This window comes from Geospiza fortis, unplaced genomic scaffold, assembly GCF_000277835.1.
Source record: "Geospiza fortis unplaced genomic scaffold, GeoFor_1.0 scaffold327, whole genome shotgun sequence".
In the NCBI taxonomy this organism is placed as follows: domain Eukaryota; kingdom Metazoa; phylum Chordata; class Aves; order Passeriformes; family Thraupidae; genus Geospiza; species Geospiza fortis.
In genome coordinates this window covers 2,360,084-2,378,053 of record NW_005054410.1, presented here as the reverse complement: position 1 = coordinate 2,378,053, position 17,970 = coordinate 2,360,084, and the positions used below count along the sequence as shown (strand labels likewise).

General features: G+C 38.3%; 1 protein-coding gene across 1 annotated transcript in view; it reads right to left on the bottom strand.

The window, feature by feature from the left end:
* OTOG (otogelin) overlaps positions 1-17,970 on the bottom strand; it is a 94,047-nt gene that overhangs the window by 26,154 nt on the left and 49,923 nt on the right. The window contains exons 27-34 of the mRNA XM_014309185.2: positions 17,598-17,714; positions 16,610-16,766; positions 15,581-15,607; positions 12,704-12,871; positions 10,349-10,627; positions 3,049-3,166; positions 2,290-2,369; positions 8-1,888 (exon numbers count right to left, since the gene is read on the bottom strand). Of these exons, the coding sequence (XP_014164660.2) occupies positions 8-1,888; positions 2,290-2,369; positions 3,049-3,166; positions 10,349-10,627; positions 12,704-12,871; positions 15,581-15,607; positions 16,610-16,766; positions 17,598-17,714 (2,827 nt within the window). The remainder of the gene's footprint in view (positions 1-7; positions 1,889-2,289; positions 2,370-3,048; positions 3,167-10,348; positions 10,628-12,703; positions 12,872-15,580; positions 15,608-16,609; positions 16,767-17,597; positions 17,715-17,970) is intronic.

Genomic DNA, 17,970 nt, shown 5'->3' with positions numbered 1-17,970 from the left:
CTAGGATATAAAGAGGTTCTTTCATAGGATGTACTCATGGGGCTTAAAGTTGTCAGCAACGCTTCTTTTCCATCTGAGGGTAGTGAAGGAAGAGAAATGTTTAAAGAAATTAGAGAACCTGATGGTGGAAAAGACAAAGCAGATGGCTTTCCAGTAGAGATGGTAGTAATACTTTCTACTTGTGATGTACCAGGCAGTGTTGTCAATAATGTGGTTTCAGTCCCAGTAAGGAGAGCAAGTCGAGATCCAGTGATGGATGTTCTCTGAGGTGATTCTCTTTCTGTAGCTACAAAAGGAGCTGTGGTGGTTTCCTTGGTTTTCATTGCTGATGTTGTAACACTACCTGAATATGCTGGACTGCTTGTCTTCACTGTACTTGAAACCAGAGCTGACTTGTATTCAGTAGATATTTTTCCAGAAACCAAAGTTGACTTTGTTGCTATTTCAAGAGGGGATGTTATCTTGGATGTTACCTTAACAGACAAAGGTGTCACACTGCTAGTCTCAGCTATGACAGGATATTTAGTGTATAATGTAGTCAGGAACTCAGTTGTATTTAGAACCTTGTATAAGGGATATCCTGTTGTTGAAACAGTTTTAAATGTTTTTTTTAATTCACCTGAAGCTGGAGAAGCAGGAATAGGAGCAGACACTGCAGGTCTCTTTGTAGAAAGAATGAAGGATTTTTCAGTACTAGAACTAGGATGTGGTGAATAGGGAGGGATATAGGAACTTGACTTATGCTCCACATGAGATGTTATTTTTGGGATTTCCTTTTTAGGAGTTGCAAATGATAACAAAGTTGTTTCTGATGATCTCTCTTGGGTTTGTAGAGTCGTCACCTTTGGACCTAGAGTTGTAGTGAAAAGAACCTCTGGAGTACCAGTCAGGTGTTGAACCATTCCAAGAGGAGGTTCTGTAGTTGTCTTTCCTACTGAAACAGGTGGCATGGATGTTGGTGAAAATGTAGTCTTGTCACTCTGTTTGGTTAAAACAGCTGCTGCTCCTGTTGTTGTTGAAGACACTGGCTTTAACAAAGATGAAGTAGTGAGCATAGGAGAAAATGATGTCACTGTAACATTAGCTGCTGTGGTAAAAGACTGTTCTATGCTTATTTTTGTCCCTTCTGAAGCTCCTGTTAAGTTTACTGGGGGTGTATATGAAGGCACTTCCAGAGGTGATGTAGAAAGCTGTGGCACAGATGCAGTAGTTTTTTCTGTTATGGATTCAAATGAACTGGGTGTAAATGTTGTAAGTCCTTCTGGTTTTACATGTGCTTCTTTCGTGGGAAGTGTTCTTGTGGCCATTTCTGATAACTCCATTATTTTAGTTTTGACTGGCATTTCTGTTGTTCTATGTATAAGTGGTGTCCCAGTAAAAACAGAAGTAGCAACTGGTTTGCTCTCCGTTTCTGTTCTTGTGGTCACTGCATGTGTAGCAGTTGCTGTCTGAGGTTCTGTAGCCCTGAGCACTTTAGTGGAGCCACTACTGATCAGCTGTATCCTTGTGGAAGTTTCTGAACTGACAGCAGAGGGAAACAAAGGAGAAATGTCAACAGAACCAGACAAGCTTACATTAGATTTTGTTGTCCCTGTTGTTGCTGTAGTGCTTTTCCCAGATGTCATTTCTGTTGACTGTGAAGAAATAGTTGGCAATAACGTTACAGCTGGAAGCGTTTTGTTGGATGTAATAGCCAAAACTTCCAATTTCTCTGTAGTTGCTGTGAGTTGCAATTTTGTAGCAAGTGTTGTTTCCGTGTCCTTTGCTTCAGGCGCAAGAAATGAAGTTACCTCCTCACTGATCACTGCCAAACTTGCACTTGCAGTTGGAACTGCTGGGGTTTGAATGCTAAGAAGCAAAGGTGGGCTGTCATCTGCAGGTTCAATGCCTGAAATCAGACACAAGAGAGCAGCCTGAAATTGGTGAATAATTATAGTGATGGAGCCAGCAGAGTTCTAGGTTAAATAACATAACTAATCTTTTCAATAGACTTAAAACTTCTAAAACTCATAGACAAATTTAAAAATAAATTCATTAAATCATTTGCTTGACATCTAATGTTACTGAAATATTTTATGAAGAAAGAACAACTTTCTTAAAATTTGTCTCATATTTTTGAGGAACTAAATTATTTTAACTAATATGTATGTTTAGTGAGCTGAAGGTTCACATAACTAATGTCACAGTTACACAAATGTAAGCAGGGATTTTTGAAATTATGATGAAAAAACTAATTAATTATTAAGCTAAGTTAATATATTGTATATATATATAAGTTTTCAGACATACAGTCTTCAAAATACACGCATCTTTGAGTGATTTCATCCAGCAACATGTTGAAAGGACAGGCAGGGATGCATCCTTCCACTCTAAAAAAAAAACAATTAGTATTAGCTAGTCAAATAGTATCTTCTGCATGAAGCATTCAATTTCAGGAAAAGAATCTATATATGAAGTATGTTTAAGCAGACAGCCTGGTACACCTCAGTGTACTCCTTCAAAATGTCATTGCCGTGGCTTCCACTCCCACTCATGTCTAAGGGAAAGCGTGAACTCTGTGACACTCAGCTTTTGAAATGAACAGTCACAGGTTCAAGAGTGAATATTACTGCTATAAGAAATACCCAATATTTTTATATGTCAAAGTCTGAATATCAGTTTTACCAGAATTAGCACAAATTTCACTTCACAGGAAAAGGCAAGGCCAGATATAGCTGTTGCAATGACATAATAGAAAATCAAGGGCACAACTGTTTGAAACAAAGTTGTGATAACCTCTCTTCATTAATGTTCTGTAATACTCCCAAAATGAAAGTTACAAATATAGCAGTCATTCCAGAACTTGACAGTACACTAAAGGCTGAAATGTCATGTTTATGTGGCTACAGCAGCAGGTTTTATTCCATTTCTTTCCTCTTTCACTTATCTCCTTATTCAAGAATACAGTCCTGATATGTTAAGTGTACATTTGGGCTCTCGTATTCCTATTATCTTGCTTAAGTGTCTTGTCTAAATTACACACTTTTCTATAAAAATACAGACACTTACTTTGGTACTGTCTGACAGTTTTTTCCCAAAGGGTCCCTGCATGTCTTGAAGCAAGGGCTTGTGCAGGCATCATAACGCCATTCACACGTAGAACGGGACAGAAGCTTAAATTTGACATCTGAAAAACACCAAAGATCTGTTATTCTTGTATTTCTTTCAGCACTCACAGACACACCACTAAGAGGCATGCCTTACATTCACTGTAGCATCTACACACAGAGTGTTTATTGAAGGACTTTCAAGTCACACTACAGAAACACAAATTCAAATGCACTCCAGCCCTCCCCCACCTCCACACAGAACAGTTCCCTGCACAATGCTGGATCAGCCCAGTGGCTCTGCCAACACCTGCAAGATTTACATGCTGTATCTGGATTTCAGTCCCTGCACTATGACAGCCCACCCCAGCTCTTCTAGCAGCAGCCAGGGCAGGGCAGTGACATTTCCTGTACAATCATGCCTGCAGAAGACAACCATCATCATATAAGCATCCCCTCTAAACTCGTAAATGTGAGCTCAGAGCAATGTTGTTCAGAGCCTACACAGAGTAACTGCTCTTAAACAATGCTTACATTAAACACCAGAAAGCAAATGCTAATTACTTAGAAAGAATTTCCATTTTTGTGTTTTTGAAGTATTTTTTAAGTTTTCCTGATCTTTGCTTGACTGAGATACAAGGAGTAGCTCTTGTACATCTTCTTGAAGACAGTCAAATTTTCCATGAAGATGCTGAGAAATTTTTATTCCTGCAATTTAGAGAATCTGCACTTATAATTAATTATCTCTGTCATTATTAAGCATTAATACGTTCACTTAAAATAATAATATTCTCTTAAAGATAGAAATCAATCTCAGACAAAAGGGTGTGTATGTTGCCATCTAGTGTTACCCCTTTTACATCTCATTTTATCCAGGAATGTAATTTGTCACTCCTTTTAAAAATGCAATTCTTATGACAGTAAAATATGCATTTCATATGTTCTCAAAAGAAGTTAAGTACATGTGACTGAATTCTTCTGTGACCCCTTCCATTGACACCAACATAAGTTACATAAATCTAATGGAGGAAAGGAATTTTTGCCATACATTTTGGTGACTGATGTATAAGGTCTTGTATGCATGGACTTGTTGAGTGGTAAGGTTTAAGGACAAAAGAAAATACATAGCAGAAATACAAGGTTTAAGGAAAAAAAGAAGATATATGGCAGAAAGACAAAATATATCAGAGACGTGTTGGCACGGGCAATCACCAAAAGTAGTGATAACAGTACATAAATCCAAGATGAATCTAGGAAATCTCATTCATTAGTCTACCCTATATTAAGTAAGGAGACAAATCCATAACTTTTAACTCTGGCCACAGAACTCACCGTTAACCACAAAGTTTCAAACACAATAGAAGTACAAGTTTGCAGAAGACACACTGTAACCTGATGAAGAACCACAATTTAGCAGAATGGTGGCCATGAATTAACACTGGGATAAACATACCATCTCCCGTTCTCCAAATGAACCTTGACTTTTATGAAATGATAGCCACATTTTCCTCAAGATTTCCTACAGACTAAGCTCACAAGAGTTTGGTGGTGTTGCATGCCTTGGTAGGATTTAGGGTGAATCTCCACATAAATGCACACCATTTGTTGAGGGTTTCATAAATGCTGCTTTCAGTCAAGAATGAAGTCATGCTTGTTCACAAATTTTGTCTCGACTTCTACAAAAACAACTATGGACAACAGAAGAATTTGTGAACTTGGTAATTAAAAATTTCTTTCAAAGAGCTGTAGAACCAATGGACATTTCATATTCCAGTCAAGGAATTTTAGAGAATGGAGTAGGCCAGTCCAAGCTGTACCAGTGTTTTTTAGTGTGCAAACTACATTAAAGAGCATGCCAAATAACCACAGGAAGAGTTGAGCATTTGTATGAATTGTTTTCCTTTTTCTCAGAAAGTTCTCAGGATGTCTCTGTAAACCTGTAAGGTGTGATATCTCTGCTTTTTTATGTATTGTGGGGAAATTCTTTAGCGTATTAAGAAAACATCAGTTCAATAATTCATCATATTTAGAGTTTTCACTATTGTCAACCTAACTTCTGGAATGCCTGAGCATCCCCAGGATCAAGCCACTGTAAAACAAAACAAAAAACAGCACAAACACACCTGCTCAGCACTGGTGCAGCCTCACCTCAAGCTCTGTGTGCAGTTTTGGTCACCACAACATAAAAAAAAAGGACATTCAGCTGTTAGTGAGTGCCCAAAGGAGCAATGAAGATGGTGAAGGGCCTTGAGGAGAAGCCACATGAGGAGTGGCTGAGGTCACTTGGTCTGTTCAGCCACCTCCACCACATGCTTCCCATTTTTTTAATACTTAAATTCCCCTTCCAGCAACCAGTAACACGAGCTCATTGCAGCCTGAGCACCAGCAGAGCTCCCTCATCACAGAACAATCATTTGCAGTTTACAGACAATGAATCAAGCTTCTCGTACCAGGCATGTGCTCCTCAAAAGGATTTGTCACGGCATCTGGAGATAGCCATGTGTCTCCTTGTCAAGCCTACCAGCATTTGTCTCCTGCTGACAGGGTGACACAGCAAATCCTTCCCAAAGTGGTGACGGATGTCCTGGGTGACAGTGGCTCCCGCTGGGTGATGTGCCAGCTGAGCCCACAGTTCTCTTACCCAACAGAAGCTGGGCACATCAACATGCCACAGGACAGCAGGAACCCCTTGTGGGAGCACAGGTATGAACATGGCCAAAGATAATACATTAAAAGATATTTCCCAACTCCTCTGCTTTCACACCTTCTTGAACATCAGAGAAGCATTTTCTTCCCTGTAATTAATGATTTTCTTCTTCATGGCTTTCAAAAATAAAACTGGGATAACAACAGAAGTTGCTACCATTTAATGAAGATTTTTGCTATTTTGTCACTGACAGACCACAAGGTTCTGCTGAGCCATAACTATCTTTCTTAGTACCTTGGCCACTTCTTTTTGTGAGTTGACAATTCTTACTGTTCACAAGCACCTGACCTTAATTTTCTATGCTGACTTTCATGTCACAGTGACAAAATTTGCCATTATTAGAATCTCTGGAATATGAACAATTACAAGTTATGCTCAAAAAATGTCTATTTACTTAAAAACAAACCCTAAAATTTGAAATGTTCCAGTGTTCATAAAAGGTTGTATTTAAAATAAACATCTAAAAAAGAATTTTAAAAATAAAGTATTTAGATTTTCATTCTTACCTGATGCTTTTTTCTTTTTTCTTTTTTTTTGCTACTTTAACACAAAATTTTAAAAAAATCGAGTAGGCACAAAAATTGCTTCAGAATTAGTTCTATTTATAATGGAGGCAAAACTCTGCTTGGTAACTTAGATTGCCTGTCTCCTCAGTTACAAGTTTAGAAACATGAAATCCTATCTACCCACTTAACACACACAAACGAGTAACAAACCCTGCTCCTGACTTCTAAGTTTCTGCAATGAGAAATGTAAGCAAATATCACTGGAAAAACTAAACTTTGTGCCCAGCCAAAACATCCAAAACTGGAAGCAGAGTGCAATTACCTAACTCTTGTCTACGTACAGTTTAGTTGGCTATTACAATGTTAACGCAACTCTTTAATCTCCTCCTATTTATTCAGCCAAAAATGGAAGGTCAAATGTTTGTGTTTGCAGCACAAAACAGAAAGATGTTATTGTACAGAACGCTCAGTCTGATTGCAGGAGCTAGCCGGCAGATGTGTTCAGTGGCACACATGGGATTTGCAGGTACAGCAGCAGTTGCTCAGCATTTTCCAGCCCCAGGGCCCACATCATGAACTTCTGGGCCAACAAAGCACACAAGCTCAAATTAAACTCAACGGCAACTCATTATGAGTGAATCAGGACACTCCAGAAAATTAATTCTACTGATGCAAGTGGATTAGAGTACATTGATGTTAAAGTAGTCGGTAGTATCATGTGTAAAACCGACTAAAGGTAAAAAGATGGTTTTGTAAAAAACTTTTTCATTGAAGTTAATTTAATTTTCAGTTTTACACCATGTTTCTGAATGTGACTGAGTTAATTAAACTACCAAGGTTAAAAGTGCTCTGTATCAAACTTAAACACTGAAAAATGCCTCTGTGCAGCGGGCCTATACTTAGTGCATCTTGATGTTTTAATTTTAGCTGAAAATTCTCTCTAAAGCAGGCCTTATATTTACAGCAAGTTAGCTATTACAGCACATAACTAGCATTATTAAATACTTTACTGCAGAATGTATATGGGGCAAGTCGCATTTTCATAAGAGACATAAAAATAATTCATAGTGATCCTAAATGGGTGACAATTATATGAATGATAAAAGGCGACTAATTTGAGTATATTATTTTTAAAAAGGGTAAGAAAACAGCAGCTATATCCACTAAAAGGTCATTAATTCTCTACATACACTGATTTCCCAGCAATCTCAAATGGGAATTGATGGCTCCTTCATGACACCTTTGTGTTTGTCCATCTGTTAAGAGTAAGGGTATTCTTTCTTTTGACTGAATGCATACCAATTCATTTGCCAGCAAAAAAATTCCTGAATAGAGTGCAAAAACATATTTTCTCATGAATAGGTACAGACTACATATCAAAATTCAGTTTTCTACTCAATTTCCTCAAAAGTTTGTGGGAACAGGATAGCAGAAAAAGCGAAGTACAATGAAAGTAACCCAATTTTAAAGCTGAAGTGACTTCTCATGGCAAACACTTCCCAGCCTTGGTGTGTCCCAGTGTGACAATATTTATTGCGATGAAACTGGAAAAAGTGACTCGTCAGCTGACTTTAAACAGACATGTGTCTACTGCTGCGGTGATCAGGTCACTTCAAATTCTTCCTTTTGCATGTGCGTCACAGAGCACGAAGAAGTCTCATGAGGAGCTTTCTGGCCAAGGGGATTTACTGGGCCTATTATTCTGCTCCTGATATTTATCCTCTGATTCCGCAGGAATAGCTGCTCCCGGTTCAAGAGTTTCTGATCTAATATGCAAAGCATTTACAATAGTCAGCAGGAAACCCAATACGCTTTTGCCTGCGCACTCTGGAGCTGGTGTAACTTTTCCATTAACTTAAACAAATGCTGCTGTATTTTTAGACCATGTAATTACCCTACATCAGCAGGCTGGCCCTTGTGAGAGTACACTGGAGAAAGATTGGAGCCCTATGCTCCTCTGCTTATAAAACTCTGAAACCCAAGCCCTCGGATGTGGTGATTAATGAAATACCTCTTGATCATTTGATCTGATCCCACTTGCTGAGGTAAATTGTTTTAGTTTTCCATTGGCATAAATAGGATTTTTCGGTATAATGACTGGAGGGTAAGGACTTCACACATGAAAAGACATACCATTCTGTGTTAATGGACGACCACTGAGAATTGGAACATGCTTTAACCTTCTTCATTCCTCCATCAAAGATAAAAGACCAAGGAGATATTTTTGTTATGTCCCAAAAAAGTGCCTTGCTTGAAATGCTGTACGAACATCCTGGTAATAGCATTAGCCCTCTAATTCTGCCGCTCAAAAACCTCAACAGCTCTGTGATTACAAGCACTTGTCAAGAGGCAACAGGCATTTGGCAATGACAAAATCTGTCATTTTTCTGAAGTTGGAGTGTGCCAGTCAACAGCTGCATTAGGCTGTCAGAGTAATGTACTGCAAAACATGGGCAGATTCACAATGACACCATTAACACTTTAATTCAGTGTTTTGATAACAAGAAGCTCCATGAGGCATACAGTTGGCCTCTTCTGTCACAGAAACCAGAGGTTGCTTCAGGTTTGTCTGTGCCACAATTCAACATGGTCACTGTTAAACATGGCCAGGCCATGCTTAATTTCATACAGTGTTTCATTTTCTTTCTTTGCTTGTAAAATACACTTCAGTTTCAGAGAACAAACAACTGATTTTAAACCACAGTATTGCCAGGAACACTTATTAAAATATTTCTGCTAAATAAATAAATAACTAGTTAATGCATTTAGAACTACAGTACAATAAGATTTTTAGAACGTAATCACTTGCAGTGATTTTGGAATTACATATACTACACTTAGTTTCAGCAAGTAATTGTTGTCACTGAATTTCAAAAACAAGTATGTTTGAGGTACCTAATGTGTTAAGGCAAGTAAAAGCTAAAGCAAAGAATAGTTACACGAATAATCTGTTTTGCTTTATTTTATAACCAATATAACTTGCATGTTTTTCCTGACCTCCAAAGCAACGTTCATTTCAGCACATGGTTCCACTTGTTTAAGAATACATAAAAACTGCAATTCTTATTATTTCTTTCCCTTACTGATCTTAAAAAACAAACAAACAAACAAAAAAAACCCAAAAAATAGAAATAGCTTGAATTACGTGATTTTTTTGTGTGGTTTTGTCATCAGCTCTTGTAGGAGCAACATCTGAGCCAGCTCCTAAGAAATGATCCTCAAAGTGAATATCTTCTTCATTTCTGATCCTAATGTCTCAGTGGAATGTAACTATTATGGGAATGGGAATCTCACAGGTAGGTAGAAACACCCTCACAGCAGTCTGTTTTGTATTCAAAAGCTGTATCTCTTCAAGAGACATTAGGGAAATGAACATCTGTATCCCCAGGAAGGGATGAATACGCCCAGCTAGATGATGACTGAAACACTAGTGGTTAACATCCCAACAGACACGGCATCTCTGAGTGTGTAGTGGATAAAAACCAAGGTATTTTTCAGGAGAAAAGGAGGTTTGGAATGCGTAGCCTACAGGCCATATCCTTAGCACTGGATGGCATTACCCTTGAGGAGGCCACAGGGTTAGCAATGAGAATTCACTGTACAGAAATCTCTCTCTTGGCAGCAGGCAAAGGAGAGCAAATGTTGTCTACACACTTTAAATTTTAGAGATCTGTTCTTTTCTATTTCCTTTGTGAATCCATTTTTTATGAGTATGAATGTTCTACTCCTGAAGAATTTTCTTACCACCTCTACAGCAACTATTGTCCAGAAACTGTGCACTAGGATATGTATTTCCAAACCCGTTTGGCAAACGTGTGTTAAGTTATTTAATGGCTTTTCACAAGAAAACACAATCTCATTAATCTCATCATCACTACAACGCTCAGGGAAAAATATTTTGAGCCCGGATGTCCCAGAGTTCCCACAGTTCCCAGTAATGTAGGGGAGAGGTAAGCAATCTCATCACCTCTGAAAATAACACCACCATTTAGCCTGGATTTGCACAGGGAGAAAACTGCTGTTCGTAACATTGAAGTGTAATTACCTACCCACAAGTTTAAAAAGGGTTGACAGTCTGAACTCCTCTGAATGATGGTACTTCAAAAGCCCAACTGAAGAGGCTGAAATGTGGATGAAGAATCCTGGTTTTGCAAATGACTCAAAGGAACTGTATCCCGACAGCCACGTGTTCTTGTGAATGACAAACGTAGATCTGTTGTGAAAATCTTCTGATTTTTTCCATTTAGAAACAGCAAGAGTATTATTGGAGACCAGCTGAAGAAAATAATTCGGTCTCTCAGCTGTTTCAAATGAAATCAAGCTGGAATCTGAAAAAACAAAACAGAAGAGAGCACACAGAACTTATTTATTTGCTGATAAATGCATAATAAACGAAGTTCATTCTGATGTACCACTACTGACTCTAGTAGCACGAGGAATGAAAATTGGCTTTGAGCTTACCAACGAAAGCAGCCTGAATCTTATAAGAAAATACACTACGTATGGATTGCAGAGTGCTAGATTGTGATGCTTATTAAGTTTTCTAAATACTCTACAGATTCCAACGGGAATACAAAGAGATTGAGACATTTGCCCACACCAGGATAAAGGAACATAGCCCTGCAGTCAAGCAGAACTTAATTTACAGTCTTTACTAAGCCATTTGTTTAATAAAAACTTTAGCTCCATCTAACTAGGTTTAAAAGTAACATTTGCCATCAGGAATTGATAGCTTAAAAGCTCAGCCTTTCATTAAAAATAAATTAGAGAACTGTATTTTGCATTCAGCTCTCTAGCTCTCCCTTTAAGAACAGTACAGCAAAGTCTTTTTTCTGGCAAATATTCCCTCATGATACCTTACCCTGCAGTACTTCTGATTTCAAGCAGCCTCTGTACAGCCAATTGCAGGGCATCAGATCTTGAGCCTGTTACAGGCATCTGTTGCTCACAGAATTACTTCATTCTATTTTGCTGTAAACTCTGCTAGTCTCTTGAAAACAGCCATTAATCTACCGTAAAATCAACTAACCCACCAGGATTGGCTAGCATTTCTTAAAAAAAAAAAGCTTAGAAAACAAATGATCTCTATTAAAAGGATATATTATCACATTCTGGCGTAACACTTCTGGAAGACCACCTTGTTTTCTGAGCATAAAAGCTTCAGATGATCTGAAAAACCTAGCAGTACTAGTGAATGCCTTTTTATGAATTGTCTGTAGCAAGCAGCTCTTTGATAAGTAACAAAGGACAGTCAGTGTGATTTTTAACACCTGCTGTATAGCCAATCAGTGCATTAATGCCCCAAACTCTCCATTGTCCAGGCATGCCTGAAACTGGTAAGACATGCATTCTGCTGAGGTACCAAAGAGGCATGAATGTCTATAATGATACAGAACATTGACTGTGCAAATTCCTCATGACCAAATGATGAAATTACATGTGCTCAAACTGGACCATAAGGCACAAACTCTATTTGCCAGGTTAAATTCCAAGCAAGAGATTTTTATAGGGGAACAGAACAGTAGGACTGATCTTCCCTTTCCAAAGATAAATTGAACACAATGTACAAGTGCCTCAAAACTACGACTAATAAAAGAAATCTATCCGCAGCTATTCTGTTACATGAGCTCTTGTGTCAGTTCTACAGACAGCAGTATTAGTAATCAAGCACTTATAATTTTTTAAGTGACACAAAGCCACCTTCAGGCTACCCAAAGAGCTCATCAGGGGACTCTGGTCAGTAAAACCATTGATACCCAAGTGTTCTGTGGGCATTAAAGCTGTGTATGCAGACAACTTCAGCATTTAATGAATCTCACAAATGCTGGATACACTCTTGTAGGCTTTCTGCACATGTCTGAAGGTGTGCAACACATTTTCATCTGATGAAGAAAGGAAGTTTCCTTCAGGGGAAACTTAAGTTGGGACCCAAAGGAGACAGATTTGCAGCACTCACACTTAGAGAGCTCAGTCAGTGCCAAAGGGCATCTCTGTGTGGGTGGGCAGACAATGAGTGATGGTGGCAGAGCAAGGGAGGTGGGGAGCATTTTCCTTGCAACATTTCTCTCCCATTCTTTCCCACTTCCACCAGAGGAGAGGTAAAGGGAGCAGCACACAGATACTGGCTGCAATACCTTCTGAAGGCTGGGATGTGGGGAGGCAGCTGCTTTTCAACTGCTTACAAAGCTACCATCTAAAATCCACCAAAGAAAATTTTGGCAGATATTAAAGTGCACATTCAACTGACTGATAAAGCAAGAAAATTTTAACCCATGTTTATTCTTAAAGACAAGGGCACAGTCTGCTCGGTCTTATTTAAGAAGCTGAAGAAGGTTATTATTTCTTAAAGACAAGGGCACAGTCTGCTCTGTCTTATTTAAGAAGCTAGGTTATTAGGAGTTTACCATGTGCTTTGGGTTTATAAAGTCCTGAAGTCAGCATGAAGCTCACTACATGCCCAGGAACAATATCATCATCTTTCACGGGGAAAACAACGCCATCCACCAATTTTGCTGCTATTACAAATCTTCCATCCAAATAGCTGACCAGTTTGTATGGGCCTTTTCCCAGAGCTGTGGAGGAAAAAAACAATTATATTTCATGTCAAGCGTCACAAATGCTTGAGCTCTAAGCATTAGGGCAGAGTGAAGAAAAACACATCTCATCACTCAACAAATAGATCTAGGTGCCACACACTAAACTTGAAAGAAAACCAAAATAAACCTTTTTTAGAAAATACATGTTCTGAAAACCATAAAAAATACCTACTTTCAATTTTCAAGATTCACAATCAGCTTCTCCTTTTTCTCCCTCTCATATGCTTTGCTTTCGTAATCATTTTATTGAAGTTAGCTGGCCCCTTGGTTATTTGATTTAGCATCCTCCAAAACTATTTATTTGTATGGTCAAACTGATTATGTACACTTCTTCCTACTTCTTAAAACCTATTTATTAATGTCCAAAGCATGAGGCATAATGCAGAGAATAAAAGTTTGTTGCCAACAAGCATCAAAAAACTCCTTGAACAGTGAAGTCTTACTTGTGAAGTAAGACAGGAAGAAATCAGCATCATAAGCAAAGAATGGTCATATTTTATCTGTAAGTTAAAAAAGCCAAAAATATGCAAATTTATTTTTAAACCTTAAAATGCCACACCTTCTCACTTAGATCAAACTTTTACAGAAAAATAGTTTAGAGTTTATTTTTAAATGTTTGAAACTATTTTTGTTAAGTTCCCTGTTAAAAGTAGGCATTTTATGTCTCACCTGAGCAGTTCACCTCATTACCATTTTACCCACATGCCAGGACATGGCAAGCATATATCTGAGATAACTGCAGCTATCAGCTGGGGAGTTAACAGCAGTGACTCTTAAAATCTGTTCCCACATGTTGAAATTTTGGACTGAAATTTGCAGCTTGCCTTCATACACTGGTGCTCCAAAAGCTTAAAATTTATTAAGAGTTTTGAAATCCTAAGGATGCTGCATTACAAGAAGAGCTTTAAATTCTAATGTTATGAAAGACAGCCCGTTAGGACACAGGTCCATACCCACCTACACATGTACAAAGATATCTCTTTACCTTCAGTGAAGGGAGCTGAAAAGCCATGCTTAAATTACTACTTAAAACTGCTCTGGAAATATCCTTATATCTTTAAGTATCCCATCTCAGGCCCATCCAAAAGCTGAGAGACCACAACCACCAGCTGAGGATTTCCCTTGACCAAAGACAAAAGGCTTCTGATTCTAGTAGGACTGGAACTATTTCACTCTGAATTCATCACAAAGTGAGTATCTCTTCCTGGTCTAAGAGAACTTCTTAACCTTCCTGTCTCCAAAACTAGGTAATTCTGGGTCATCCTACTCTAAGTTACATAGACAAGAAAATATTCAGCATGGAGATGATTTTTTTTTTGTCCACTGATAGCTCTGAAACATTCTGTGTTGAATACTGATGAGCAATATGTTGAATACTGGATTAGCAAAGAGCAAAAAAATTCAAAGAAAGAAGTATACAATAACCATGTTTATTTCAAGGCTGGTCACATACTCAAATCTCCACTATTACCATTAATTTCTGTCAGTGAGAATTCAGTAACAAAGGTAATAACACACCTTAAAAGTATGTGTGACCATCTAGCTTCACTATCACCACAGATGTTAGAGGCACTGCACTTGCAGTCTACCTGCACTAACATTGTCTATTATCAAACCGTATTTCTTTTATGAAAAAATACAAATCATAAAGAAAACCTCAAACCTTCAATCACCTCTAATATTCAACTATCCTATTTAAATTAATTGAAAGTCTTAAATGGCAATTTAGATAAAATTCCCATGCATTAGTGATTTGACTCCACTCAAAACCTTTTCAGGAGTCAATGTATGAGAAAAGGCACACCTCTTGGCCATATTTTTTGGGCATGGCACAGTGCATAAGTCTGTCCTAATTTAACTTGGTCCCTTTCTGAGACCTTTCCAGGAGTGAGCTGCTGCAATATTGATCAGAAGACCAAAATACTCCATGTCATGTGGATAGACAGGCTTCTAGATAGCTGGATAAAGAGTTACAGCATAAGCAGCAGGAGCCCTGACCCTTCCTCACACCAGGCTGCCTTGTGTGCCACAGCTGACTGCGCAGCCACAGGCAGGGCGATTTGGAAATAGCCTGAATACAGATTCCAGGGCTAACACAGCACTACAGCACCCCATGCAGCTTCAGGGTATGGTCCAGCACCCCACACTCACTGACAGCCACCCCAATGCAGCAGCAGTGCTGGTCACTCAGGAACTCCAGGCTGGGTCAGACAGACTAAAAGGAGTGTTGTTCCCCTCTGGGGACAAAAAGTTGCCATAGCTTAACAGCTACTTCCCTCTGGAGGCTGCACAGGAGCCTGTGAGTGATTTAACAACCCACTGGGCTCTGTTCAGCTTTGAGCTGTGCTGCACCTTAAGCAAGTAATGCCACTGGCACTTTTCACTTGATATTCCATTAATTACTTGATGATTTAATTGTTTAATCATCATCCATCGCTGCAAAGAAAATTAGTTGGACACAAATTCTTGGGAGAGGTCCAGGAATTATGAAATTAAAAACCTTTGAAAAAGCAAAATAAAGCAGCAAAACAGAAGTTAAACTACAGTTAAACAACTTGCTAGTTAAACAACATAATGTTCACAAATGGTTTCAGTAATACAATTGTTTTTATACAAAGATTCTAAGACTTAAATTTAAAAACCCCAAGAGTCTGTTGATATTTTGTCACTTCCTTTAGAACTTACCTTTGTTGAAATATTCACAATCATAAGCTAAAAAAAGAAAAAGAAAAAAATGCAGTTACAGGCATTCAGTAGATAAACATAGACTAAGTTTTCTATTCCCCTTTACTATTAAGATGTGAGCCAAATGCTTGGCCAAATTAGATCATACACAAACATTTATTTAAAAGTTATTGTCAAATATTTGCTGTACTTTAGATAAAATACTAATTTAAGCTACACAGATGTAAAGACAGCATTGATTCCCAGCAGGAAATACTAAGTTTATACACCTACAGCTGTCTTTTTGTGACCTCTAGTGGCTACGACTGAGCTTCACATTAAAACACACCTTTTCCATCCAAAGTTAAGGGTAACCCCCTCACTCTGTGGCCAGTTTGCTGTGTGACCCTGAGCAAGCTGCACACTCTCTCTGTACAACTGCAAAGTTAGAAAAATGCTTGTTTCCTTCTATTCTTTGCATCTCCTCTTCTTTTATCCTATCTTTGGGGAAATGACAGCCTCCTGTTAGGCATTTCCACTAGATGTTCAAGAAAAGGACCTCAGATTTTTTAAGTTCTAAGAATTGTTGGAGAGGAATCCTAAGGTAATTACTCTGCCCAGCTTAAAAACTAAATTGTTTTTCTTCAGAAGACCTTTATATTTCACACTTGCTCTGGGGGCTCCAATAAGGCATGTATGTTTACTAGATCTTATTAAGTGAAGTTCTCCTGAAGATGGAAATCACTTGAGCTGTGAACTTTGCACCTTTGGTTTGAGAGATGCATGCTGTACCCTAATACAGATTTCTCCCATGACTTCTCCTTTCACATCATAGGACAAAGGGATTAAAAGTAGGAAAGTATCACTCACAAACACAGAAAAAGCACATAATCCAGCCAGACCAGAATGAAATTGGAGTGAGAGGCAACAGCGAGGCTTAGATTCAATTCATGGCCCCAGGTCAGCTGGTGTGACTGATTTTTTTTGGGTCTGGCTGCCACAAATGCAGGGCAGGGGCAGCCCTTGGCAGTGCTGGTTAAACAAACTTACGGCACACTCTGGGAGACCTCCAGTCCACAGCAACTCCATGCTGGCAGCACTGATGGGCATAAGCTGAGACACTTGTACAGAAACACTCACAGTCACCACCCTGGTTACAGCCACAAGTGTCTGTCAAGCAGTTGGAGTAAAACCAGGTGACGTCAATCTGGAAATGAAAATATCGCTTATCAAAAACACTCCTACAGGAGCTGCCAACCAACACCTCGACACAAAGCTGTGGCTCTTCCAAAAGGCAACATATCCAGCTTGGAAGAATTAAAGATTTCACACTCAATGCTTCCTGACACATGAGAAAAATTGTTCATTGGGACACTCCATAAAATCTTGTCCAGCCCTTAGCAACCCAATTAAAGCAATCACCCATTAAGAACAGGCACGTTAAGATACTGATGTGGGCTTGTGTTTTGTAGTGTTTTGTAATATTTAAGCCGTAATAAACTGTGAAAAACGTTTATGAAATAAAATTTAAAGGAAGTCAGATACACATAAAATGTAAGAAATCAAAGTAGATGGAAAACTCTTCTTTATATGCAAGTAGTTAATATTCTCTTCATATTATCAGGCAATTTCACACAAGAATTTGTCATTTTTCCTTACAGTATCTTCAAGTCTTGTCTTAAGTGACAAAATTTCAAAGAAAACTGTCAATGCTAATTTTCTTACTGAATTGTTACACATTCTACATGGATTTACACTTGAGTAAGTTTTCTAGAAATGAACTTTTCCCATCTGACATTGCCCATTCAATACATTTATTTATATATGCATGAAAAATGTGCATGCCACGTAACACATTTCATGAAAAGCAAGCAAGTGGTTATGCCTACACAAATAAAGCTTGTGATTAAAAAGAAAATATCCCAAAGTAGTTGTATTTTTGTCTTCATTAATAACAAAGAGCTTGACGTTGAAGAGTAACATTTCTCTCTGGTGCTATGTTCAATGTCACTTGTTTATATACAGGACTACAACTCACCACTGGGTGGCAAGCTTCAAATGCTTCACTTAGCAGTATCCCACATTCCTTCTTGGCAAATGGCTCTCGAAGGGGGTTCAAACTGCATGGATTTCGAACGTCAGAGCTGTCCACACACTAAACCAGGAAGCAAAATGAAGGTGAGAAAATTTTTTCAAAACCACTTTGTGTTTTGAACTTGCAAATCGTATTTTTGCGCTTTTTATTTTTTTAGGAAGATGCAAAATGTGAAACAATTGCATTATTTATGAAACTGAAGCAGGACTAAGATATAGAGTCAAAAGCTAATGCTGATGAAGAAGAGATGGAAAATGATATTATTTGAAGAAACATTCCACTGAAAGCAGGAGAAAAACACACACATACTTATGGG